The sequence below is a fragment of the Podarcis melisellensis genome (genome assembly GCF_964234715.1).
Source record: "Podarcis melisellensis genome assembly, chromosome: 2".
NCBI classification, from domain to species: Eukaryota; Metazoa; Chordata; class Lepidosauria; order Squamata; family Lacertidae; genus Podarcis; species Podarcis melisellensis.
The window spans coordinates 52,663,173-52,690,475 of record NC_138529.1 but is presented as its reverse complement, the minus strand read 5'-3'; the positions used below and the strand labels follow the sequence as shown (position 1 = coordinate 52,690,475).

Sequence of the window (27,303 nt, the reverse complement as noted above, 5' to 3'; positions counted from 1 at the left end):
CATGGGCCACAGGAATTTACATTACTGATTTACATAAACCTATACACCACCTTCTAGTCAGAGCATTTTTAGGTGGTTTACAAAAATGCTATTAAAGCAATTGCATTAAACCATCACAACTGTTTTAAAGTAACAATATAACAACACCCACTGCAGCCAGCAACAATTATCAGCACAATATCAAGGCTCAAAAAATGCTTGGGCAATGACCATGTAGATTATTATTACTTAGAAGTTGTTGTTTTAAGTGCATCTGTTAAATCCTGCTAGCATTTTAGTCTACTCTGACTAACTGATAATGCAGGGAGATTTTAAATGTGGCCAATAAGCTCTTTTTTTAAAGTCATGCTTCCCTCCAGTTATCAAATGTATTTCTTAATGTCTCTCTCTTTTTCTTTTCTCAGGAGAAATCTTGCTGCATTCAAGTTGTGATCCCCAGCTATAGAACAAAATGGAAGTCTTTGCTATAACCAGGAGCCCAAGGTAGTTGCTTCCAAATTTAACTGGTAACAATGAAGTGGGTTTTTAAGTCCTAGGCTCTTTGTTTCAGCTACCATGAACAGGAGAGGGAGGCATTCCCCCCCCCCGAAACCCTCCTCCCTTTGTACACCCCAGCACTCCTTGCGCACAAAACATGCTCAAGAGGGCTGGGCACCCTTTGGAAAGAGAGAATTTGCTAAAATTGCCTCCCCTTTCTATTCGCAGAACCCTCCCCTGGAATAAAGAGCCTTCTGTGAGTGAAGGAACATAACTGGACACAACCCAATGTGATCACCAATTTCATTACCCATTTTGGTTCAAATTTTCAAGGGATGAAATTTTACTACTATTAAATTTATATCCTGCCCTTCATCCATAGATCTCAGGGCAGTTCACAACAGAAAAATACAAAATAAAAACAAGATTTCAAAAAGATAAAATACATAATAAAAACAAAAAATCAGAAACAAACCAATAACCCCCCTCCCGTAAGCTGCAGGAAGACTGACCTTGATCATAGCAACAAAAGGCATAACCCTTTTCATGTATTTCTTCAGTTCTGTCAAGGAGTTGAGTTCAGTGGCAATTATTTTATTGTCTGGTAGTTGTCCTCCATTGGTCTACAACAAAAACACATACAAAATCGTTTTTTAAAAATAAAATAAAATCCGATTAAACCACTGCATGACAGTTCTTGTTTTTGTAGCAAGCACATATAGCCTTCATTTAAGTTTACCCCAGATGCCTAAAACTTCCCCTCCCTGAAGATCTTAATACTGTGATACATTCCCATGGGGGGGGGGAGAATTTTTTTCTCTCCAGCATCCTTCTAACTTCCCTTTCAAAAACTGCTTTTTAGAAAGTTATTCTAATCAATAGAGAAAACAACACAGCTGCAAATCTTTATTTGGCAAGTCTTTCTTTGTATGTGTGACTTCACCCTAAACATCATGCCCAACCCAAATCATTTAGAAAAATCTATGAGCTCAGTCCTTCACAAGCTGCAATCTACCACGCTGCACACAGCAGTGCCGTCGTGTCATGGCCCACAAAGAGCATGGTAAGCCTCTTGTTTGTAATGGCTTCTAGAACTATAAAAACAGGATCAAGAGAGGCACGTTTATTGAGCAACCTGATAGCTCCTAATACATGGGCTTCTTTTGGCTTGGCGGGCCCTAGGGTATGCTAGGATCCATGCTTGGACATATCTCTGCTTCGACTGCAGGAGAAAGGAATTTCAGGCATCTGTTTCTCTCACTTTCTCTGCCACCACTTTCACACCACTGCATTCACCTGCCCTCCCTTTTTCATCTGCCACATGCAAAGAACTGCAGGGTGGTGTTGTGGTTAGAGCATTGGACTAGGACCAGGAAAACCCTTGAGCAAAGTTCCATGGAGCCACAAAGCTGCTGGGTGGCCTTAGATCATTTTCTCTGACCCTAAACTATCTCACAGGGTTATTAAAAGACTAAAGAAGGGTGGGGTGGAGAGAGAAACCTTACATGCTGTCAGCACTAGTGTCCCAACCTTTCCCCAAGTTCACACTACAGTTTAACTTCATTGATAGGAGCCCCAAAGTAAATGGGAAAGTACAATTCATTCTGCCTTGTTAGTAAGATCCATATTCTTTCTGTTCAATATGGATTGATGGCAGTGGACACCAAGTTACAAAGACATGCTTGTTCCTAATTAGAAGGAAATTAATTTAACCACATTACTGCAATTTGAAAAGACACAGTGAATCCACAAATCAACTCTGATACTTAGCTGTTCTGCTTGAGTGCTGCTGTTGTTCTTGTGCCACAAGAGTTAAAGGATCAGTTCCAGAAGCTTAAGAATTCAGGGACTGCAGCTTTTCAAGCCGGATTTCTTAGTGTTATGCAAGTTTTAAGGCAGAAGAATTTATTGTGCTCTAGTATATTTCTTACAAAGCCAGAGAATTATCATACTCACCAAAGACTAGAGTGGAGCTCAAAGCTCTTTGCCTAATAAGGAAGTTACACTCGTCTGAACACAGCCAGTATTGCTGCAGCAGAACAGGCACTTAAATAAGCAGCTAACTAAGCTTTGCATTTGGCAAAAGATTAAGGATAACAAAGCTGAGCCCATTTTCAAATGAACTCCATTTCCAAAACATCACTAGAAATGATGTCATACAACAAACATAATCACGCACCCAAAAAGGACATTACGACCAAACTGCAATACCTGCAAAATCTTATTAAAACACTGGAAACACTTATTTCCCCCTTAGATTCAATAACTTGATGCCAAGTTAGTTTTATTTTGAGGAGAGACAGAGAGAAGAAAGTGACAAGAGAAGCAAATAATAAAGTAAAATGGGGAGATAGCTGACATTCTTGTTTTCTTTCTTACTGGCTTTAACAAATTACTGTTACTGTGTACTGTTTCTTATATTGCTCTGCTGGGTTTACTACAGTTATTATTGGAATGTAAGCCATCTGGCAGACCAGGCATAGGCAAACTCGGCCCTCCAGATGTTTTGGGACTACAACTCCCATCATCCCTAGCTAACAGGACCAGTGGTCAGGGATGAAGGGAGTTGTGGTCCCAAAACATCTGGAGGGCCGAGTTTGCCTATGCCTGTTGCAGACAGTCTGATAGAATGGCAGGATAGAAAACCTTTCAGTAAGCCAACAAGCAAGCAAGCAATGGGAGGGCATTTATGTAGGATGATCACCTGATAATGCTTGCGCAGAACAGACAACGTAGTGTGCTGCCACGGGGGATAGTTCTTGGCCACGTAAATGGTACAGTGGGATGGTTTCTGGGGTGCTTCTTTGTTGCCTTTCTAGAAAACAAAAGGAGACCTTTCTCATCAGACGGAATGATTCTTTAAAACCATCCAGTGTAGGAACAGCCGGGGCAGGGGGTGCGGGACATAGGCCTTTACCTTTCCTTTAGCTGGTGCCATGTAGTTTTTGAGGCGCAGACGGAGTTCGTGAGCTACTTCTGTGAGGTACTGGGAAGAACGGATCAGGATTTCATCCACAGGGCCAGGCACAGGCCAGGAAGCTTTCATGATGGAGTCAGTCTTTAAATATGAGTTAACAACAGACACTGGGATTAGAAGAGATGAACAGTTCTTACCTTCCTTGTTTCAACATAATGATGAAGTCTAAAGGGCCATACAAAGGCTATGGATTGTACATGGTATGCAGAACTGCTGATATTTAGCTGAGATATGATCACAAAGAGGGAACATGTGACGACTGCAAAGCGGTTCGCTAGCAATAAATAAACAGCCATACCTTGCCCAGCAATGCCCAAATATGTTCACACACATGAGGGCAGACTGGAGCCAACAGGAGAGTCTGAGATTCAATAAACTGGAGCACCAAGTCCCTGTGCATTCCTTCGATAGCTAGTTCACGGTACTTGTCTTTTGCTGCCTGAAAGAGAGCCAGCACAAGCACCGTAAAAACAGTCTAACTGTCATGGAAAAGCATTGCATAAAAGCCAATCTCCTTGCTTTAATATGTCCTTAAAACATAAACTACTTATAATCCTATAATGGATTATTAAAAGGACCATATTTTTTATTTTTTTAAAAAAAACCTGCTGGGATTAGGACCAAATGAAATTCTGCCAGTGGGACATTATATAGCTTTACATTATTATGGCTCTTAAAAAAGACATCTATCGGCACAGACATAAAAGTCAAGGATAACTGTAACTGTATATTAGGCACTATCATTCTGAATGGCCCACATAAAAAGCTACCATTAAGTAGTAAGGAAAAAAAGAGGCAATAAATATGATAGATTATTATGCACATAGTTCAGCCAGCCGAACCACACTCCTGAAAGTCAGCTGCGTAAAGGAGTCACAGCAATTCATTATTAAGCAAAGCAATATGCTGCTGCAGATATTTTGGAGAGCTGCTGACACCTTATGGACTAAAGTGAAAAACATCCTGCTTTTTAATGGCAGCAGGAATACATTTTCTGATCCATCCATCCTTGATTAAAATTAAGTTTGCTAAAAGAAGAGAGAGATAAAGGAAACAATTTTTTCTTTAATTATTGGCCCTCCCTCTTTACTGCCTGCCAATGACTGTAAATCTCTGGTTGTCAGAAAGGAAATAACATCCTGTGGAAGTATACTGCTTAACAAAGACTACTGGCTACAGGAATATGAATTTTATGTCTTTCTACCTACCCTTCTAGCATAATGCTAAAACTGTGCTGCACAACATAGCAAAAGCAGACTGGCCACTGTGGGAGAGGTCTTAGTTTAGTGCTGAATTGTGCGCATGTTAAATCCCTGGCATCTCCCACTAAAGGATCAGAAGTAGCAGAGCCAAGTAAAACTATTATTCTAGCAGGCAGCAATATTTCAAACCAACTGCTTTACTACCGTTACTGCATTCTTTAAATGTATTTTAAATTTCAAATTTTTAAAATCCTGTTCTACAAAAAGTGGACAGCCTACCTGAAATTCAAAAAAGCCTGTTTTCAGAGCTTCCTTAAACATCATCTTCTCATAGTTTTGATCTGTTTTCATGATGCCTGCACTCATTTCACTGGGCAGGGCATGGAGGAAGAGAAGAACAGAGAAAGTTATAGTTAGATCGAAATAAAAGAGAAGTGCCAACATGCATGAATCTGTGATTTAACATGATTATACAGAACAGCCCTGGGGGGTCCACATTTTTTTTCTGAGCTAGAAAGTTGGTCTAGTTCATGGTACCTGGCAAAAACTCTGTCGTTGAAGGTGGTGGCAGGCCCACTTCTCAAACTGTCCCAGTTAGCAAGTATTTCCTTCACCCATTCCACCCAGTTGTACAGACGGAGGATGCCAGCATCTGCCATGGCTTCCACAAAGTTTGCATCTTCAACAGTATCACCTGCATCAGCCAATGCCAGCCGCATGCCTAGAAGGAAACCAAGTCAGTGTTAGAACATCAGGTGCCCTGTAAAAAGGACAGTACAACTCGACTCCCAACTACTTTTCCACATCAGTATCTGAGAACATTGCTAAAAACATCATAGACAGCATCACTGCAAATCTTCATTGAAATTACATTTCAGAAGGCAGCTGCATCAGTTTTCCTATATGGAAGAATGGCTTGGTCACAACATACTAGAAAGATTTTCAGTGGGGAAGAACATGCTTAAAGAATAGCACTGACAAACTGACATGCATTGGCATGTCCTTCCTGTCATGACCTCCCAATATGCAACCTGAAAAGGTTGATCAGCTGGAGCTCCTGTTTTCCATGGACAGCAGGGGTGAGCAACTGGATCTAGCTGGCGGGCCAGATCAAAAGCTCCTCCTTTCCTGCCACTTTGACAGGTGGGTGGAGCTGGGCACCTATTAATCAGTCAATTTATTAATGGGCAGTCAATTTCAAAGGAAAAATCAAGAGCACACTCTTAAGTGTGCTTCCAATTTCTGCTACGGTTTATAATCCAGCTTGAATTCAAACTCCTTCTGTAGCCACAGCTCCAAATATCACTAGTTGCATTTCTGATTCTTTCTTTCCAGATGCAATTTGGCTCATTTTGAATTTGGTGCCTTCTTCAATAGCTTTGGGTTGACACAAAAAAGGGTTAAAATAAAAATTTACACTAGTAGCTGGAAATGAAGAACCAGTGTGCCCCCTATTCTTGTTTTCCAATTTGGCTGAGGCTTACCAGCCCCACATTAGTGTCATTTGACAGATGGGTGTGGTTTGGGTCAAATGGGGAGGATGTCGTTTATTCTGACACACATTTATGTGCTCCATTTTAAACCATAAGATGATTATTATGCCACTGGTTATAGTATAACCTGTCCAACATTTTTAGCAGATTTATTTTCAATGACAAGCTAATATGCCTTCTTACCATCAGCAGAAAACTTATCCAGAGCTTCACACAGAGTGAGGAAGTTGCCTGTAGATTTAGACATCTGTGGGATAGGAATGTCAAACAGAGGCGGGTTACAGGAAATCTATCCACTGTCTGATGAGAAAAGTTAAGCAATGTGCTATCCATGAGAACAATAATAAAACTGAACTCCCCTGAAATAGACACACACCAACACTCACACGTAGACATTTTTATATTCATTTCATTCTAACCCTCATTCACTCCACCCAAATAAAGATTTCTGCCTGGTTTTCAGTGTTGAGATCTGTCAGTCCTAACCATCACAAAAGTATAAACAAATAAAGTACCTTCTCTGAATTTAGGAGGAGATGCCCGTTTGCTCTTACAGATACTGGCCATTTTTCTCTGCATTAGAAGACATACATGAAAAAGATTATTTTATTTTTCTTAAACTTTTAAAGGCCCGCCCAGAAGCAGAGCCACAGGGACGACAATATTCTTCAAGGGAAAAGAAATGCAGGACATGCACTATGTCTTTGCTCAAATGCAATGGATGTGTTAAGGTTCAAAAAGCAAATACAGCATACATATATGTCAACGAAATACAATGTTAACAGAACCAATGGAAAGTAAGAACCAGCTACTGTCTCCTAGATCACATGGATTCAACTATCCTGGCTGAATAGGACTGACACTGAAACCCTTGGTTGTTCAGGAGGCCTCCTTCATGCCACCCAGGGAAACTACACAAATTAGAATAAAGCTTTGCTGCGGTTTGTATGGTGCTTGTTCTTAAAACTTTGATTGCATATCCTCCAAGATGGAAGGGCCAGAAAACATTTATTTTTATATATGTGTCCAGTTCACAACATACATATTCTGCAACACACTCTGAACACTGAGCTCTTGAAAATAGGGTAAGATGGTGAGCATCTCAAGGCACCCATGTAAAGAAGTGAGGCTTATCCAAATCAATCAAGGCACACTGTCTGGAGGGCACCTGGGGAACCAAATTCCTTTAGGCCTAGCAATCTTTTGACCCTGAAGACATTCTGGCTTGTGGGCAAGCAACTATGACAGCCACTCCTTGGTGCACATTGAAGGCTGTTGGCAACGAACAGTGCAAGACACACTACTATTCTTAGGCTTGGAGCCAGAGTGAGGACAACCCATCAGGGAGGCAGCAGGAGATAGCCATTCCCAAAGCCTCAACTAAGTGTTAGTTAATCTGCATTGTATAACTGGACGGGAGAATGATCAAACCAATGCTCAGGTGCCTATTAGCTGTTTAATGAAGTTATAGCCATGTTTTAATCCCACACAGATCTTCCAAATGTCTCTTCCTTGTACAAAAGCAATTCACTTTTCAGGCCTTGGATGAACTAAAAAGAGGTTTGCAATGAAGACTTATTGTGACTGTGTGTATGGCTGCAGCTAAAGAGGCATATTTTTAATAGATTTGAAAGTACTTCAAACCAACCTTTGATCCGGCCACATGGCTACATGATTATAAAGGTAGTATGACAAGTGATTCGGAACAAGGTCCTTGCCAGAAGCACGCAGATCCACTGGATACCAATATTCAAACTCCTGCTTCAGTTTATCCAAAGCTGCTTTGGGGATCTTTGTTGCTGGGAATGGCGCTGTCTTAAAGAAGATGTAGTCCCAAACCTCTTTGGACATCTGGTTTGCCCTGCATAGATTAGAACAAAAGTTATGCAGGGGAGAAATAGTGACAGTTATCTTAAGCATCTATTATGCTGCTAAGTATAAGTACTACAGTGTATACAGTGTATACAGAACTAAGTATACAGTGGTACCTTAGTTCTCAAACGCCTTGGTACTCAAACAACTTGGAACCCAAACACTGCAAACCCGGAAGTAAGTGTTCCGGTTTGAGAACTTTTTTCAGAAGCTGAACATGCTCCGTTTTGAGTGTTACACCTCTGTTTTGAGTGTTACGCTGAAGTCTGTATGTTTTTGCTATTTATTTTGCATTTTTGTTTCTGCAGCTCTTTTTTGTTTGTTTGTTTTTCTGACTGTGTGGAACCCAGTTTAGCTACTGATTGATTGCATGACTGCAGTACATTGTTTATTGCTTTCATTTTATGGATCAATGGTCTCGTTAGACAGTAAAATTCATGTTAAATTGCTTGTTTTAGGGGTTGTTTCTAAAAGCCTGGAATGGATTAATCCGTTCTGCATTACTTTCTATGGGAAAGCATGCCTTGGTTTTGGAAAGGACTTCCAGAACAAATTAAATTTGAGAACCAGGGTACCACTGTAAAAAGCTCTGCATCTACATTCTACTAGGCTGCTCAGTTACACATAGTATGACATAAGCCTTCTACATTCATGAACCACCACAGGGCTGAGGAAGCTGTGGCCGTGTAGATGTCTCTAGACTACAACTCCCATCATCCTTGGCCACTGGCCATGCTGGTCGGGCCTGAGGGGACCACAGGTTTCACAAACCAGCACTAGCATGACAATACATTTTTCCTGTCCTCGTTCTTTTTTTAAAAGCAATACTGACAGGAGAAAACAAGTTAAAGGTTGTAATCCAGGAAAAAGCCAGTTTAGCATTTCTCATGAAGCTCCTAAATGAACCTGTTATAGCTAGGCTGATTGATGGGTTTAAGACAGATGCTGCCAAGTTAGAGTATGGATCAAAATAGAGAGATTACCCCCTTGACTCCACAAACTAGAAATAGTGGGTGAGCATTTAAACTAGTAACAAATCTCATTAATGTGCCATCAATATCGCGCACATTGGGTTGACTATAGATACAAAGTACAACCTGCAAACCAAGACTCATATTCATTTAATTTATTTGTTAAATATGTACACCATCCTTCATCTGAATATCTCAGGGTAGTTCAAAGCATTAAATTCAGAATAAAATTTGAACCTGGGCTGCAGCCACACTAGACCTGATGCCAACATCTGCCATTGAGAATAGAGTTCACACATGTGGGAACACTCGGTTACCATTCCAGGTTTGCACTTCATTAATAGTAAAAGTTCTTGGTTTTATTTATTTTTTCAAAGCCAGAAATGGGTTTTTTCCCAGGTTGAGGTATGACAATACCCCCCCCCCCCATTCCAGGTATAATGTATATGGGGAAAATATACAACTGTAAATTTCCTTGTGTCTAGAATTAAGAGTCACATACAGATTGAGTGGTGACTCATATGGGCAAGTTTCACAAGAGCCTCTGCCTGTTCAAGGTGCTTTCCCCTGTCTCCTCCCCCTATGTGCCACCCCAAATTGGCTTGGGGTAGTTCAAGAGAACCCCCAGAATAGTGCACATGGGGGTTAGGGGGAATCATTCTGTCTGGCAAGCTCATATGCTTTCGCAGATGGAACATTCAATAGAGCCACACTGAATTCCAGCCTATGTCCTGACTTGAGCCATACATACATTCTTTGAAAATGTCAGTAAAGAAGTTGCTTGGATTAACCTTAACTCAATTTCCTATTTCCCTTTAGAAATTTAATCAGCAAATTTGAATTAAAACATCAAATGCAATGGAAGGGTTTGCATAATGACTTCTTAGATAGCCACAAACTTTGACTAGAGCAATGGGAGCAAAGGGCAGTGCTCCTGTGAAGCTAAAATTCTGTTCATTTCACTCTGCTTTTTCTAATGAGAGAAAAAGCGAGCCAGACAACTGCTATGCAGTCCAATTAAGAGTTCAGAGGAAAGACTCACCAGACACTACGCTGCCTTAAAAAGATTATTCCTATGAAAAATAGCTCTCATTTGAACCAATCCTCCTGCCTTCAGGTTTAAAAAAGGAAGGAGGATGCTTGAATATCGCTAGGATTTCCATTTCTAAAGCATTCGTCTGTGGCTTCACCCAGAGAAGATATGCTCCACCTTCATCTAGTTAACTCCCCAATTTAAAAGCTCAATTGACCACAGCAGTAACCACTGCATAATCGACCACAGCAGTAACCTCATTAGAGAGAGATATTTTGAAGCAGTAAGACAGGAGCTAGTTAACATTCTATACTGAATACAAAACTATAATCCTTCATCTTGTATGCCACAGAAGGCTAACCTTAAGTTTAAGAGAAGCAATAATGCTGGAAGCTCAAATTAGACCACTTAGTATTGCGAAAATTGCTTGAAGAAAGAGTTTTGATCATAGAACAAGGATGGGGAACCTGTGGCCTTTCAGATGTTGATGGACTCCCAAATCCCATCATCCCCATCCAACATAACCAATAGTCAAGGACTATGGGAGTTGTGGTCCAGCAACATATGGAGGACTACAGGTCCCGCATGCCTTTGCTGGAAGTTCTATAATAGCCTTTATATCTGAAGATATATCTACTGAATGCATAGTGGAGGACTACATAAGCAGTTAACAGGATAATTAACCTCAACTATTTATGATTGCAGACAGATTGCCAGAAAGGAGAAGATTAGCCATCTGGTTCTCTTTTCAGACACTTTTTTCATTTCCTGGGGAAACAGAACTAACATTAAAAATCAGGGTGGTTTCTGATAACCATTTTTTCTAACTATGTGGCAGTTTACAGTTGTCCTGCAAAGAATCAAATTCATACCAGACTCCTCACCTGGTACACAGTGTGAATCAACATGAAGACACTATAATAATGGCAGAGATTTATCTATAATTTTATTATGTAAAACACTATACCCTGGGAAACTTTTCTTCTCACCTGATCCCTAATGGAGACTGTCCTTGTCCGCGGAGATTACCCTGTTGGAGGAGATGAGCAACCGTATAGAAAGCCATGTAGATAGTGGAATCGGAGAGAGATTCGATCAACCATTGCTCATCCCAAGGCAAACGTGTGCCTAAAAATATAGCAAAATAAACAAATAGTGTTGTAGTCAGCACATTCCTTAGTTGTCAACAAAAAAATGCTTAAGAGCCTTTTTACCTTTCATATTAAAACAACTCAATATTTATCAGCTTATCTCTGTTGGCAGCCATTAGTATGGTAAACTGTGACTCACTCAACGTCTTAGAAATTGAAGTACACCTGAAAGGAGCATACTTGAGTTTCTCAGGGAGTAGCACTTGGGGGCCCTATCCCAAGCTACTTCTTAATCAATACTCCTCATTGGAGTTATATGAATCTCTAGAATATGCTTCTGCGTGGAAAAGTGAGATGTGCCTTGATTTCAGCTCATGACAGATGTTAATTTTTCTGAGTATGTTGTCTCTATGGGAATCAGCCATTGCAGATATGCTTTAAAAAACATTTAGAATATTAAATTGCTCCTATAGCCAAGAGTTCCCAATTAAACAACAGGAAAAGTTTTATCCTACCTAATCCGTACGTCCTTGAACAGGCATGTTCTTGCAACCAATCCAGAGTGGCTTCAAAATTTCTTCGTGTCTCATCACCAAACCTGAAAAAAGCAAGATAATTAATCCTTGCTGTCTCTTCCTGGGCTTATGTCAGCCCACATCTACCTTGCCCCTATCCCCCACAACTTACGTCTCAAGGTTTTTCAAACATTCAAAAGTTTGTCGCTTCCAGTTTTCTTCACCATAGTCCAAGTACCTAAAAATCAGACAAAAGGACTTAGAATGAAGGGCGGTGAGGGATGCAACTAACTTGGCTCCATCTTTCCTTCCAACTCACCATTGGTCACAAAGAGCCACCACACACTCGTCTGCAGATCTAGATATGACTTGTTTCTCTGGCTCCATATAAACCATTGCTTCATGCTAAATAAAGAAAAGGGTGGGATTACAATGCTGGGACAAAAAAAAAGAAATATTTATGAAATAGGGAAGTAGCTTTAGCCATGCAACTATCCTGAATTCCATTTGACTAATAATAGCAATTTAATAATCCAAACCTATGCTCACCAGTTCTGTTGGAAGAGCAGACAGGGACAGAGTTTATTTAATTTCTGTGGCACAAGGGTGGGAATATGCTCACCAATAGTCAAGGCAGTTCAAGGAAGCAGCTACCTAACTGTGGCAACTCAACTGTCCCATGTGCATGGCTTTCAACCCAAGCCTGAGTGTTCCTTTGTCTATACAATGGGACTCATTGCCATTACATGACTATATTATGGAGCTTTATTTTCTACAACCTGGACCGTCCAGAGCAAACGCTTTACTGATACAAAAAAATTAATTCCACAATCAAGAAAATCTCAAAAAGATGGACAGCATCAAGCCAATGGAACAAAAGTCATGATTCTCAGTACTTCAGCTGCCCTCTTGTGAAAGAACTGTGCAAGTACACCAGATTTAACCACTGTATGGTATGATAGGAAGAATTCAAAACTGCAGAGCAATCTAAAGCCCAAGTGAAGCAACAATGGGGCATGATGGAGCAGTGGAACCAACAGAGCATCCCCAGCCCCTTTGCTCACACTAGCTGGGACAGAAGGCAGGGGGGTAGGCAAAAGCTTGTTCCAGGTTGTGCCAGCATATCTCTGGCACAGCTATCGGGCCTAGATCAGGCCTGAAACTGTGGGGGGTAGCTCAGAGGCCTAAGGATCCCAAGCCAGCCCAACGCCTGTTTGGGGGTTTTCCACCCGTCTGCACTTTTGGTGGGTAGAAATGGGGAGTTCTGTGCTGACATAGGCCAGTGGACTGCAGGAAGGAAGACCTCTACCCCATCAGTTCCCTGCTCCCATGGTGTTTCCTTTTCAAAACTTTATAGGGACAGAAAATGTCACCACGCCACAGTCCGCTCTTCTCCAATATGCCTAAACAGTTACTTTCAAAGCCACAAATCTTGCCTTTAGCAAACAGATAAGGATTAGTTCACTAAAGAAAATAGCAAGCTCTGCAGGATTCAAAGCACCCATCTAAATAAAGCAGCTATTTCTATTTGACAGGTCAAGCATAATAATTTCTCTTTCGCAACAAAACCAAAACACTTGACTTAGTGCTGCTTAGTTTCACGTGGCTACGATTGTGTTTCAAAAAATCAAGCTGTGCCCTGTAGAGACAAGCAAGCAAAAACTGTGTTGTGGAAGACACTGTATAATCTTAAAATACAATACAAACCACTACACACATTGTCTATCATCTTCCTCTGAATAAGCTTCTTGACATCCTGCACCTTCTGGCCTTTGAATCCCTCCACGAGCATTATCTGAAAAGGGAAGTCATTGCAGAGATTACAAACTGCTTTAGAAGTTCAGCTTATATGTGAGGAAGCTGGTCTCCATCCCTTTTCCTCCTAGAGGATGCCTGCAAGAAACCCACATGGATCCAATAATTGTAAATGAATCTGTGGTTTTAATGCTAGAAATTTTATCTCCTGACCTCAAAAGCAAAATAATTCTTCAAAACACGAGTACATCAAAGGATATATATATATATATGCGCAAAATGGCAGCAAAATTTTATTCATTCATAAAGCACCTCTGATATGTGCATAACACTTCACAAAGAACAGATATGACCGGTCCTTACCCCAAGAGGCCTACAATCTAGAACAGACACAGGGAAACAACATAAGAAAGGGACAAGGTGTGGACAGGCAGTAGAAGACTACAGAATTTCAATTAAGTGCCTGTAATAAGGAATTTCAGGTTTTTTTATTTTTAGAATACCCATGTGCATTTTTTAAAAAAAACCCACACACTTTATAAATTGTCCCATGAGTAAATCAGAGTTTAGCTTTATAGCCTTAAATGTGAATGGACAAAGCTACTCTAAGAACAGACTCAAATGTATAAAGGGATGTCTAATTTACATGTCTGATGAAAGCAAGCCATTACTCTTCAAGAAGACACATCTGTTTACGACAATTGAAACCCCCCTGGGTAAATCAATCTCTAGTAGTCTTGAATATCTAGCCTCTCTTAATACGAAGACAAAAGGTGTTGGACATACTTTGTTATGGAAAAGTAAAAGGAATTTTAAAAAATGTTCAGCTATGCTTCAGTGGGAGAGCACATGCCTTGCAGGCATAAGAGGTTTGGTTACAGAGTTGGCATCTCTGGTTAAAAGGTTGACTACCTGAAATATAGCTGCCACTCCTCATATGAAAATAATCTTTCCTCACATGCAAGTGTTTGTCACACATAATTCTAGGGCACTGTGCAAGAAGAGTTAAAAGAAATGCTTTACAGTGGTACCTCAGGTTAAGTACCGTATTTTTCGCCCCATAGGGTGCACCGGCCCATAGGACGCACCTAGTTTTTTGGGGGGGAAATAAAGGGGAAAAAAATTCCCTTTATTTCCCCCCCAAAACCAGGTCGGGGAATCCAAACCAAGTCAGGGAACAGCAGGATGGTGGAGCTGTGCCTCCCCGCTGTCCCCAGAGCTTGTGGGGCTGCCAGATATCTGCATGAAGCCCGGGGCGCGCTGTGCAGCCCGCCCCGGACTTTGGGATGCAGGCTGCTACCCGCAAGCCGTGGGAGAGCTGCGTGACTTCGTGCCGGGCTCCCAAGGCTTGCGGAGAGCTTCCTGAGGCCTGGAGAGCGAGAGGGGTCGGTGCGCACCGACCCCTCTCGCTCTCCAGGCTTCAGCGAAAGCTTGCATTCACCCCATAGGACGCACACACATTTCCCTTTCATTTTTGGAGGGGGAAAAGTGCGTCCTATAGGGCGAAAAATACGGTACTTAATTCGTTCCAGAGGTCCGTACTTAACCTGAAACTGTTCTTAACCTGAAGCACCACTTTAGCTAATGGGGCCTCCTGCTGCCGCTGCGCCGCTGCTGCACGATTTCTGTTCTCATCCTGAAGCAAAGTTCTTAACCTGAAGCACTATTTCTGAATTAGCGGAGTCTGTAACCTGAAGTGTATGTAACCTGAAGCATATGTAACCTGAGGTACCACTGTAGTTGCACGTACACTTTTGTAAGCATGAGGACTGCCATAAAACCTATCTACATAGTACTCATGAATCTTTTGCTAGTGCTTGTGTTTGCAAATCACTAGAATTTTTTTCCCTTCCACTAAGTTTTCTGGATCCAGCCTTCCCTTAGATTCAACAGAAGGCAATCCAAACAGGTCAAAGTCTGAAAATCACCTAAAATGAATGAAGCCTAGCCAGCCCATATATACCAAATACAGTGGTACCTCAGAAGTCGAACGGAATCCATTCCAGAAGTCCGTTCGAGTTCCAAAACATTCGGAAACCAAGGTGCGATTTCCGATTGGCTGCAGGACGCTCCTGCAGCCAATTGGAAGCTGCGGAAGTCATGCTGGACGTTTGGGTTCCAAAGAATGTTTGCAAAGCAGAACACTCACTTCTAGGTTTGTGGCGTTCGGGAGTCAAAACGTTAGACTCGCAAGGCGTTCAGGATCCAAGGTATGACTGTACCAGTTACAGATTAGTTATGTATCCAAAGGAACACACAGAGACCAAAAGAGAACAGGACAAGTCTTGCATTCAGTGAAACAAACCATAAAGTGAATTAGCTTTCCCAACCTGGTGCCCTTCCAGATGCTTTGACCTACACCTCCCAGCGCCCTGACCATTGCCTAGCTGAGGCGAGTCCAAAACAAGTTGGGAAAACAAGTAAATAAAGAAAATGGTGTGTTCAAATCTATTGAGTCACCAAGCAATCAGAGTTGGGATGAATTCCTTTTCACCCTTATATTTTAAAAAGCAGAAGTGGTGACGTACAAACATCTCCACACAAAAAAGAAAAAAAAATCACTCCTCTAACACACACACCCTTTTGAGAAAATCTTAATTTTTTACTTACTCCCTCATAAAATCCTTTCAGGTATAATCTTTCCTTGGCTTCTGCAAGTTTCTCTCTGTCATTTTGACTCTGGATTTTCAGCTCGTCACAGATCAACGGAGCAGAAAGGTTGCCATAGCCAGGGATCTCAATGATGGGCACCTGGGAATAGCACATAGCATTGTAAAATAGTTGTTTTCAATCATGCAAGTAAATCAAAGAGTTTTGCAGGGGATTCAACCGTGACTCCAAAAGCCTCCAAAGAAAAGGGATCTTCATTTTACGGTTTTTCAACAGTATGTGCATTGTTTACTGTCTGAAGGGCAGGGAATGTAAACTATTTGGAGTGGGGAGAGAGAAACTAAAGTGAAGCCTGTTTGATTCCATCTATATGCAAGGTTCTCACACCTATATGACAGATGGGCAGAATATTATATGCTGAATTTTGGGTTTGTTTGCTATACCAAAGTTGGGTTTTGCTTCTTAAACCTGTTACTCCTCAGTGATCAAAGATTCGTTGGACTTATTGAGGCAATTAATTTTACAGGCATTGGCTTCAAAAGTTATCCAATAGGCACCCTGTTTTCAATTTTGCATCAAAAGCACAGCTGCCTGGCCTGTACCTGCAACAAGCTAGTAACAACAAAATACATAATCAAAGTGAAGCCAAGGATCAGACAGCCGGATCTGACTTTCAGATGGAGTCACACAGCTGTGTATTTTTCCTTAAAGAATTAACAGGGCTGACTCAGGCCTCTCGATAGACTAGAAGGCAAGTCTATGGGATTCTCAAGGAGTCTCACAGCACCCCTGGCTGTGCAGTACTTTAGCAGGGCTAGAGCTATGACGTACATAACAGAAAAAGCAGACCAACACAAACACATAATTCCCTCAGATAACACAGGTGACCAACATGAACACCCAACTAGGGGTGAGGTCAGTTTTTGGTTTGTTTTGCATTAAAAACCTGCCAGATTTGCACTCCCCCCCCCAAAAAAAAAACCCCCCCGCAAAGTGAAATAAATTTGTACTCTTCCAAATTTTGGAATCAAGTTCTCTGAGCAAATAACACGTACAGAATGTGTATACTAGAGGAAAGTGTACATTAAAATGAATATACTAATTAAAATTATATTGGGGGAATAGCCTATAATACTGTGCATATCAGGCAAAATTGCAAAATTAGAATGTGTACAGAATTTGTATGTTAGGAGAAATGCACACTAAAATGCTTCTCATGAGGACTTTTAAAATAATGCACATTGATGTGGAAATGTGTAAAACTCATATCTTTGGGCTCCAGGAAAAAATATTCCTCTTCTCCCAGGCCTTTGGTTAATTAAATTATCTAAGGCCTTTTAAATTATGTGTTGAGAGTTTCTTGTTTTTCTTTGTTGCTATGGTATATTTTGTGTTTTTATATTGTAAACCTCCCTGTGATCCTCAAATAAAGGGAGATATAAAAATTTTAACAACAATAATAAACTGAACTAGAAAAATAAACATAGAGAATACAAATTGACAGCTTTGTCCATTCCAACACCCAACACAATCCTTCTTTGCTGCACTTACTGGTTCAAATGGCAGGACCATTTCATCTTTAATGCCATACTTTGCTCGAAGTGCCTATGAAGAAATTGAAAACAAATATGAAAATCAAATCTACAAAAACCTGACAAACAGGTCTTTGCCCTTACTGCAATAATTTGATTAATGAATTGAACTTCTGATCAACTAAAAAAAGGGCCTTGATTAACTAGAAAGCACATTACTTTTAATACAAGCAATTTAAAAAATTGCAGCTGCCAAGCACCATTTTAAAAACAGGCATTTCCTCTCACACACACAGAGGAAAAAACACCTATTTTAGTATAATGTCTGCCCCCAAACAAGCATGCATTATAAAGGAGCATATGCTTTTGTGCCTCCAAATAATTCTTTTTACTCTCATGCAGATGTATGAGAAATTAACTGATTCATCTTTTCATTAAAGTAATCTTAATTGATGCATTGTACAGCTTTTATGAAGAGCCCGATTTTGTCCATTTTCATTGCCTTCTGATACCCTACACCAGCCTTCTCTTTCCAGTTATTGTTAGATTCCAACTCTCATTGACTCCAGATAGCATAATCAGAGATTATGGCAGTTGTACTCTAACAGCACTTGGAGGGCACCAGGTTGCAGAAGGCTATCCTACCCAAATACATCTATTGTGTCTGCAAGAAATAGCTTGTGTTATCGCCTGTAGAAACTGTGGCCATCAGTTGCCAGCAAGTTGAGGTTTTCCTAGGCTTAAGCGGTTCACCTGTTTTTTCTTTAAGTCTCTCAGGGCTGCAATGTCATCTGGGGAATCGGACGGGACACTTGTGACAACTCCAGTGCCTTAGAAGCAGGAAACACATATTATCCCATTTGCATTTTTATGGCAAAATTCACACTAAAAATGCAAAGTTAATTGCAAATATTTCCAAAAGGTTTCTATGTGCATGTACCTCGCATAAACAAATGCGTAAATCCAGTTAATGCTAATTAAAAATTAGCCACATCCTTTGACTAGAGCAGCAAGGGTGGGATTATTCACATATTTCAGTCATACGGCTGAGTTAGCTTTTTAAAAGCAACTACAGCTCTTGCTTTAAGTTTACTTGGTGTTTTCTGGCAGAATAAGTGTGCCAGCCTACAGCAGGTTAATTGTCTCTTCCACTCACCAAGGCAGGAACCACGTGATATGAATTTCATCGCTTCCTCCACTCATTCTTCCTTTGTTAGTTATGTCTCCCTTGTTTACCTGTAGCCTTTAAAGTTACTTCTTTCTCTTTACTTTTTTTTTTTTAATAAGTAATTTTCTCTGCAAGATACTATCTTTTCTCTAATGGGCTCTGTCATGGAAGTAAACTAATGGGAGAGGGAGGAGGAGTGGAGAAATTTACAAAATTTTTGTTGCATGGTTCCTGCCTGGGTGAGTTGAAGAGCACAATTAACCTACCACAGGTTTCTCACATTCTTCCAGGAACAAGCGTGGTTAACATTAGCTATAGTTTGTTTGAAACAATCTGACTTGAAAATAAACTGCAGTTAATGTCAACAACACAGTGCTGGTTTGCACAAAACACTAAACCACAGTTAAGCAAGACTGAAAGCAAAAACTTCTGAACTCCCTTTTGCAGAAGTGTAGAAGGATGGGAAGGGAGGGGCATGTGAACCAGAAACCTGCCAGTCTGGTACGCATCACGCTAAGTGTTCGTTTAGTGCAGATGGAGAATTTCATTTGGTCTGCATTTTTCAGCAACCTAACCTAATTTGCACCTCCCAAACCCTTCAATTTCACACCTCTCCAGTTTTTGTGATAAAGTTCACAGATTTAAAAAACATTACAATGAATTTGAAATTTTCATACTTTAGGATAGACTACATTTAGAAATGTGTATGAAATACATATTTAAATGTGTATCTTGTTATTAAACATGTGTTTAAATATGAATTCTCATACTGATTTTTTTAAAAAAAAGAATTAATGCAGAAATGGGATAGCATGGGCTTACACCAAGAGAAAATAATTATATCTGCACACAATCTGTAACTGATGCAGAAGGTGGTACAGCAACCTTACCTTTATCTTCTTTAATAGTCAACATAGGGAGAGTGTAGATAACTTTATAGGATGTTAGAGGGGCAGAGAGGGCAGCTCCAAGGATCTCCTACTCGGAGAAAAACATTTTTAAAGATGAGGCGACTCCCACATTATGGCCATAGGATCACTTACAAATGAAACACCCCAGTGCCTTCATTTTACAGTTTCTCTGAAACCAAGTCACAATATTTTACTTTTTGTGCTCAAATGCACAGAGAAATGCTAGGTAAGGCACGGAAACCAGACCACAACAGCTGAGTAAGGCATTAAGTAGCAGATTTCTGTTATATATGTATGCATACAAGACATACATTTTTGCAGTGCTATGCTTTTGTATGAGAATTTGCCATTTAGCACGGTATCATTTTAACCACATAAATGCTGGTTCTGAAGATGACTCCACTTTTATTTTCAAGATTATGTGGAGATTCCAACAACATCTGGAGGGCTTGCTTAGCCATTTCTGCACTAGTGGAATCTGCAAGTTCCAAGTTAAACATTTCTCAAAGTTTGCCTGCCCGTATAGGGGCACATCCTCTGCCTCATGAATCACACTAACAATAGATGACACTATTGCTCACCTCTCCCATCAGCTCCTTCACGACAGGAACTACACCATTAGTTTTTGTAAAGCCCTGGTAGGACATATTCCTGGCAGCTCTCTGTGTGCAAATAAAAATATCCCCATTCAGGGTCTCAAAGCCAATATACTTCATATCAGGGCGAACCCAGCAATTAGTCTGCCCAAACATGGTCTCCGGTCTCAAAGTTGCAGCTACTAGGAAGATATTCTTTCCTTTAAGGCCACTGTGAAAAGAAAGGAGAAGTTGTCTAGAAAAGTATTTGAGAATATGACAATTCCCAAGGAAGTCCCCCAAGGGAAAACATGTGAGGAGTTAAAACTATGTATTAGAAATTCTACCCCTTTATTTCTGACAGTTTCTATATAATAAATGTAATCTATGAGATCCCTAATCAAATTAACCTCGCAATGCAAAAAAGACTTATTAGCCAAGATGCGGATAATTACCTTAGCTTTACAGGATAAGGTTCGACCACCTTCATTTTGATTAGTGTGTATTCTTGAGGTCCAACACCCTAAGAGACAATACATGAACAATAATGAGCACGCCTCTTCCACTATTCAGTCTGATCAGATGCCCAGAGGCAAACTAGAATGGACTGCATGCCAGCCACTATCCCTATTAATTGACAGCAGTTAAGATAACCGCTGATGTATCCTTTCTAAGATAAAACTTTCAGAAAGCTAAAATAAATAAGTGGGGATTGTGTGGAAAACTCTAACATAAAAATGCAAGCTTCCAGTTAAACAAATGCACTGGTCAAGATCTAAATAGATTGGCCAGTGGAATTTCTTATTTTTGTCCTTTTTCGCTCTCAATAAAAAACTTATTCCTGCTTCCATATCAAACTATTTCTACAAGACTTCTGTGCAGAATTTACCTAAACCCCTTTAGGTTCTCATTTAGAAATTTAAAGTAATTAAGTGAGGATTCAAATAGACTGTAAATGCTTTATTTTCTTCAGTCCAAATGCAGTGTATCATTAGTAGTCAAATGAATCAAACATCCTTTGTTACCTCCCCGGTTTGCCTGTCGTGATCCATGCATGGTTGTCCATCTTTTGGAGAATAAATGGTGTATCTAAAAGACAAATGAAATACACTAGTTAGATAAGTACAAGAGAGATTGAACAGGAAACCCTTTGTGTTTAGGTCACAATGCCAGCTTAAAATAAAATTCAGACACTCTCAATAGCTGAATAATTTCAAGGAGAAAGCTACTATCTAGAAAGGACTGAAGAGGGCACTGTTTCTTGTTTTCTATTTCGCTTCCACTTCCCACAGAAGATCCTCAATCTAAGTCAAAATACTTGGCTAACATAGGCTCTCTTTACTACTTTACTGAAATAGAATGCCATCTATCTACTCAGTATAGAAGCAGGTGTGTATATCACATGACCCCTCTGGTTCTCGTGGTGCAAAACAACAGCACCTGTACCAATATAATTAATGATCTACTCATTTACAAAATGCAGGATAATAATTTGCAATTTTGACAATTGCTTCTATTAATTTGATCATTTATTTTACTTCATTTGAAAAGGAAACTATTGATCATGTCAATAATTCTCATTTCATAACTGGGATAATTCAGTCAAAGTTTAAAGGTGCACATGTACTCTCCAACATTTGACAGAATTATCCACAAGCACTCACACCAAAGAAGCTAATGGCTATTGGACTGGTGAGCTCAGAAAGCCTATAATCAAAGAATTCCCCAGGCCACGTTTATGAAATGGTACACATTGCTAAGCAAGAGGATACGTTAATCTATTAAAGTTTTATAGAAAGAATATATTAAAGGACTATCTTACCGTTTCCCAAATTTAACTTTATTTCTTTCCCTCAGAGTTAGAAATTGCCATCGTACAAAAGAATCGTAATAGGGGTTGACATCAGTGGTGACAAAGGACCGTCTCCAGTCTACCTAGAAGTTCATAAAAATGAGGAGTTGCATGATGTTCCAAAAGTTTATGTGGAAACTCTGCATCACCATCAAGAGTTCTCACAAATTGTGAAACTAATTCCAAGAGGACTTTAGAACCGCATCGCCTCCATTCCATGTGGCGTGACAAGATGAATATAAAAGCTAGGGGACTTTCAAAAACAAAAAGTCATATGCCATGGACATTAGTTGTTCAAAACAGAAAAAGCAAACGTTTCCAACTTCAGAATTCCTGCAACAATAACTGCTGATGTAACTCAATCTTTCAAAGCTATTTCCCCTCTAAATAAGAACAACCAAAACATTTGCTATAAGTAGGCAGATGTTTATGAAACACTGTTACAGCTGAGGTCAAACTTTGTGACTCTACATTTTATTTCTAAAAGATCTACAGCATAACATCACAGGGTCACTCAGAGGAAATAAATTAACCTAAGAGAAAGACTTTTTAAAAGTTATACTTTTAGAATAAACAAGTACCTTCAGTCCCATGCTCTTTAAATCTTGAATAGCCTGGGGTGGGAAATAATCAATCCAATGTTCAGCCTCTGAAAATTTCACTATTTCTTCATCAGAGAGACCTAAAGATTTCATGATCCCCCATTGATACTTTGAAGAGCCAGTCTTGGCAGCAGCCTTACTCTTCAAAGAAAATAAGAAAGCAAAGTAAATAGACTAAGTAAAGCAGACGAACTATGTCAGTTTTATTATATTCATAAGTGTAGGATGAACACGTCCATTAAATTTTTGCACATTTATGGACGATATATGCAAGTCTACATTTGTACCCCTGAGACGCAAACAATCTTACAACAGCACCATAAAGCATTTATATTTTAAATTATACCTTTTTGCCTTTCGCCTTGTCTTTGATGACCACTTCTTCCCCCTTTGGCACTTCCTCTTCCTCCTCCTCTTCATCAGGGAATTCTGGTGGACAGCCATACAGCTCCATTTCTCTTTTCAACTTATCTGCACATGCCTATGGGAAAATCCAGAGTGACTCAGTTAGTATAGATGGATCAATGATTCAACAGTGCAAGGCTTGGGATAAAATATTTTGGCAATTCCAAACTTGCTGCCAAAAAGAAAGGCCAGGTGTCAGGATGCTGATGAATATTTATTGGTGGTCCAATATGTTTATTTGCTTGTGCAGATTCCAGATATCTGTGCAAATATATAAAGCCCCAAAGGCAGACTTTTGGCTGAAACTTGCCAGGCTACCAATAAATATTCATTTAACAATAAATATTCATCAGCATCCTGGCACTTGGTCTCTTGTTTTGACGGTTTATTTTGCGGATGCTTCCTGGTGTTTTTTCCTCTGCAATTCCAAACCTGGCATCATATCTTCAATTGAAGTTGACAGCGTAGTAAGTGATCTGCCATGCCAGCCCCTCAAAGGGCTGGCTGGCTGGCTCACTTATGGTGTGCAAAAATTTTAAAGAATGGGTCTCTTCATTTTAGCTTCAAAATGAAATGATGAAAAGAAATGCTCTGCATCAGCAATTAGAGCTGACTTACTAGAAGCCATAGAAATAAACAAGCTGTTACTCTACTACATTTTCTTCATAATACCAGAAACATAGGAGATACTAGGACATTATGGTCAGGGATCCAAAGGACCATGTAACTACTTTCATGTAACAGAGATTTGGAATGCGTGGCCGAACATCTGCTTGCTATTCCTAGCAAACTGTTTTTGAAGCAGAGGGGAAACAGAATATGACATGTTCGGGGGGGGGGGGGAGAGAATTAAAAATCCCACTAGGGATGCCCAAACCCTTCAGCACACCTAACAGATCTGCAGGTCCTAGGAAAATTTTAAACCCATATATGGAAGCAACTGCTATGCCACTCACATGAGTACTGATTACTATGACAAAGAACTCATTCAAACAGCTATGCTAAACCAGAATTTTCACATCTTTTACCACAACACACCTATGTGCATGTTTTATACCTACTGATCTCCAAATCTAAAACATGTCACACACACCACTTCGTTTCTAAACCCAGAATCTGTGTACCCCTGCTACAGAATGGAATGGTTTTTAAAAAATATTTTATTTTTAGAAAAAGTCAGACAGCATAAGAGGAAGGAGAAAACAAAACCCTAATTTTACCTTAATGGGCATGCCTGTACAATGTAGTCCAAAAGGGAACAGGCAGCTTTTTCCTTTTAGTTTCTGGTACCCAATTGCAAACTGTGGGAAACAGAATCACAATGGCAATAATATAGCATATACAAAGTAAGCTTCTGAGTTTTATGAAAAATAAAGGGAGGGAGAGAGCATGCAGGACTGGAAAAATGGGTGGGATCGAACACAAATGGGTGGTTCAGAAGTATTAAGAAGTGCTTGCATTTAGTTGTAAACTTTGAAAATGCTTTTAAGACACACACTGTCATTCTGCTATTTGTGGCACTACAACTGCCACAACACAATTTGAAAGGAACAGAAAACAGCAAAGTTATTAATTCCCAGCTAAGTTACTGAGTTCATAGAAAGACTTCTGCTCATGCAATCGAATTTCCTCTCCCTCTCTTCCCTGCTCCACCCCAGAGCAAATCATTGCCTGAGCTCAATGACTTGGTTGGATACAGCTCAATGTCTTCAAAACAGAGATTTTAGAGAGCTTCTACTCCCTAGAGCAAAGAAAAATTCTACAGTGATTTAAATTTTCTGTTTGCTCCATCTCAAAATCTCCACACAGGGAACAATACATTTTTTAAAGTTAATATAAAACAGTTATCTGACCAGGTTATGAGAAATGAAACTTTAACTGCTAAAACCTCCATTTACCCCCCAGTCAGGATAAGCACAAATAAAAACATCTTGCAAATATTTGAAAGCAGTGCTGTGTAAGCAGATCTCTGAAGAATGTCAACAGTGATATAAAACACTGAGGACGCCCCTCTATATACCAACATTTCTTGCTATGAGACACAGATAAGAGTGAGTTTGCAAGAGTGAGTTTTCTAGGCCAGTCTAAAAGAGCCTTACCCAACCTGGTGTCCTCCAGATGTTTTGCACTCTTTTAACCTTCAGATTTAGCCAAATGGCCAATAGGCAGGGAGAATAGCAGGTGTGCTCCAACAGCATCTGGAGGTCATCAGGCTAGGAAAAGTTGGCCTACATTTAAATGGCTCAAGGACTGAACAAGAACACTTATTTTCCCTGGTGAGGCTTGTTGCTAACAAGGAAAATTTCTTACCTCACATTTGGATACAGAAAACGTGTGTCCTAGATGAAGCCGGCCATTCATGTATGGATACGGAAAGGTGGCAAAGTACTTGCCATTGCTGAATGGAGATTGCAAAACAAAAAAATGTGCATCAAATGATCTGCAGAAACTAAACTAAAAAATTACAAATACTACAATTCTATATTCCCTTATTCAGGGATATGTGATATAGAAGTGTTTAAGAAAGATGTTGCATACAACCACATCAGTAAAGGGCGTTTCACTTGTGGCAAATGAACTGACTCCAGTATGAACACTAAAATGTCATAAATTGGGTCTGCCGCCCAACTAAAGATTCAGTTTTAAACTACACTTCTAAACACACTCACCAGGGAATAAATCCTATTGCACTCAGCAGAACTTCTGAGTAGGAATGCATAGGATTGCACTGTCATCAATTAAATATGAGTTTTATTGAAATGAGTGATTAAATGTCCATCCAAGCAAATAAAAACTCCAGAGGAAGATGACAAAGATGTGTAGAATAGCAGGAATCATATTTGAAAAAGTCTTCCCTCTTATGTGATAGAAATGTTCTTTGAAGGTAATATCTAGTTGCTCAACCTATCACAAACCACTACTGCCACTTTCTTTAAATATGTTCTTTAAATATGTTCTTCTGGTGGTCACCTAAAATATTTTAAGTTGCATAGAAAAAAACCCTAACTCCTTCTGGGTACATAATCAATTAACAAAATTTAAAAAATATTTATGTCCTGCTTTTCAAACCATTTTTTCCATGTGACATGTTTAAAAAATAAAATAGAGCACTAAAAATTTCATTGCATTAAAAACCAGAAGAAAAGTAGCATAAATCACAACAAAACTTTAGCCTTCCAAAGTAAAAATGTTTTGAGCATTTTATTGTTATAATGCTCACACATGCACATCAACAATCATAAAAGTCCTCTCCAAATAACAGTTGGGGTTGAGGTGAACCCCATTAAACCAATTTCTGTCTTCTGCTCCTGTTCTTCACTATCTCCGCCTAGAGGGTCATCCACAGTTTCCCCACTTGTGGGATAATTAGAATTCTTTTGTGTGCAGTTAACTGGAACCTAATTTATTCATGATCACCTTTGGTTACTGTCCAAATTAAAACTGACATGGAATGTTATAAAGAGGGTTGTATTCAGTAGTGACTTTGCACCAGCAAAAAGCACAGAGGCCATCTAATTTTTGCAAACCCCCCGCTTCCCACTGCTATTCTCTGTGCTATATCGTATACTGTTCTGAAGGGTATTCCAATCCACAGGAGCAGCGTCTCAGGGGTGCCAGTCATTGCAATGGACAGGGGGTGCCGAAGAAGATTGGATGCACCGCTTTATATGCACTTTCCACCACTGCATACAACTCAGAAAGTGATTTAAAAGGAAAAGCTACCAGCTGAGCATCAAGTTTTAGTTTCTTTCATAAATGCACAACAATCTCCTTACACCTTCTTCCATTCAGTTAAAATTTAGCCTTACGTCATTCATGCTACAATCCCATGCATATTTATTCAGTTCACTGAATGCAAACTAAATGAGATGGTTTCCTACCCCCACCCACAACTCCCCCACACAACAGAATGGTCCCAATCGGGATGGGGGTGGTTGTGATTATAGATAGATAAATAGATAGATAGATGATAGATCATTCACAAAATTGCTATTAGCATGAATGGCATCTTCCCCAGTTTTTCCCTCACTGAGACTTATGAATCGTGTTGATGCTGGAGACACACAATTTCTACAAAATACAGGTTAAACACTTCCTAAAGTAATATCAAAATTGTGGACAACATTTACTAATATACTAGAACTATACCAAGTCTATAGTGTTACAATAAAATTCTTTTATAGACTGCATAGCTCTTTAAGAACACAATGCAACTGTTGATACAAATGTACAAATAGCTCAAGTTTCCATGCTAGAGAAAA

The 27,303-nt window shown here is 39.8% G+C and overlaps 1 protein-coding gene across 2 annotated transcripts in view; it reads right to left on the bottom strand.

Annotated features, from left to right (window-relative positions):
• Positions 1-27,303, bottom strand: part of LARS1 (leucyl-tRNA synthetase 1) — a 44,080-nt gene that overhangs the window by 8,894 nt on the left and 7,883 nt on the right. For both annotated transcript variants that reach the window (XM_081900793.1, XM_081900792.1), the window contains exons 3-28: positions 25,352-25,439; positions 24,262-24,342; positions 22,983-23,117; positions 22,616-22,777; positions 22,005-22,117; positions 21,208-21,271; positions 20,638-20,705; positions 20,189-20,414; positions 19,587-19,674; positions 18,282-18,358; positions 17,548-17,601; positions 15,997-16,137; positions 13,349-13,426; positions 11,951-12,036; positions 11,804-11,869; positions 11,632-11,714; positions 11,015-11,153; positions 7,798-8,010; positions 6,665-6,722; positions 6,333-6,396; positions 5,194-5,377; positions 4,936-5,026; positions 3,753-3,893; positions 3,395-3,535; positions 3,182-3,292; positions 990-1,100 (exon numbers count right to left, since the gene is read on the bottom strand). In XM_081900793.1, coding sequence (XP_081756919.1) covers positions 990-1,100; positions 3,182-3,292; positions 3,395-3,535; positions 3,753-3,893; positions 4,936-5,026; positions 5,194-5,377; positions 6,333-6,396; positions 6,665-6,722; positions 7,798-8,010; positions 11,015-11,153; positions 11,632-11,714; positions 11,804-11,869; positions 11,951-12,036; positions 13,349-13,426; positions 15,997-16,137; positions 17,548-17,601; positions 18,282-18,358; positions 19,587-19,674; positions 20,189-20,414; positions 20,638-20,705; positions 21,208-21,271; positions 22,005-22,117; positions 22,616-22,777; positions 22,983-23,117; positions 24,262-24,342; positions 25,352-25,439 — 2,863 coding nt within the window. The remainder of the gene's footprint in view (positions 1-989; positions 1,101-3,181; positions 3,293-3,394; positions 3,536-3,752; positions 3,894-4,935; positions 5,027-5,193; positions 5,378-6,332; positions 6,397-6,664; positions 6,723-7,797; positions 8,011-11,014; positions 11,154-11,631; positions 11,715-11,803; positions 11,870-11,950; positions 12,037-13,348; positions 13,427-15,996; positions 16,138-17,547; positions 17,602-18,281; positions 18,359-19,586; positions 19,675-20,188; positions 20,415-20,637; positions 20,706-21,207; positions 21,272-22,004; positions 22,118-22,615; positions 22,778-22,982; positions 23,118-24,261; positions 24,343-25,351; positions 25,440-27,303) is intronic.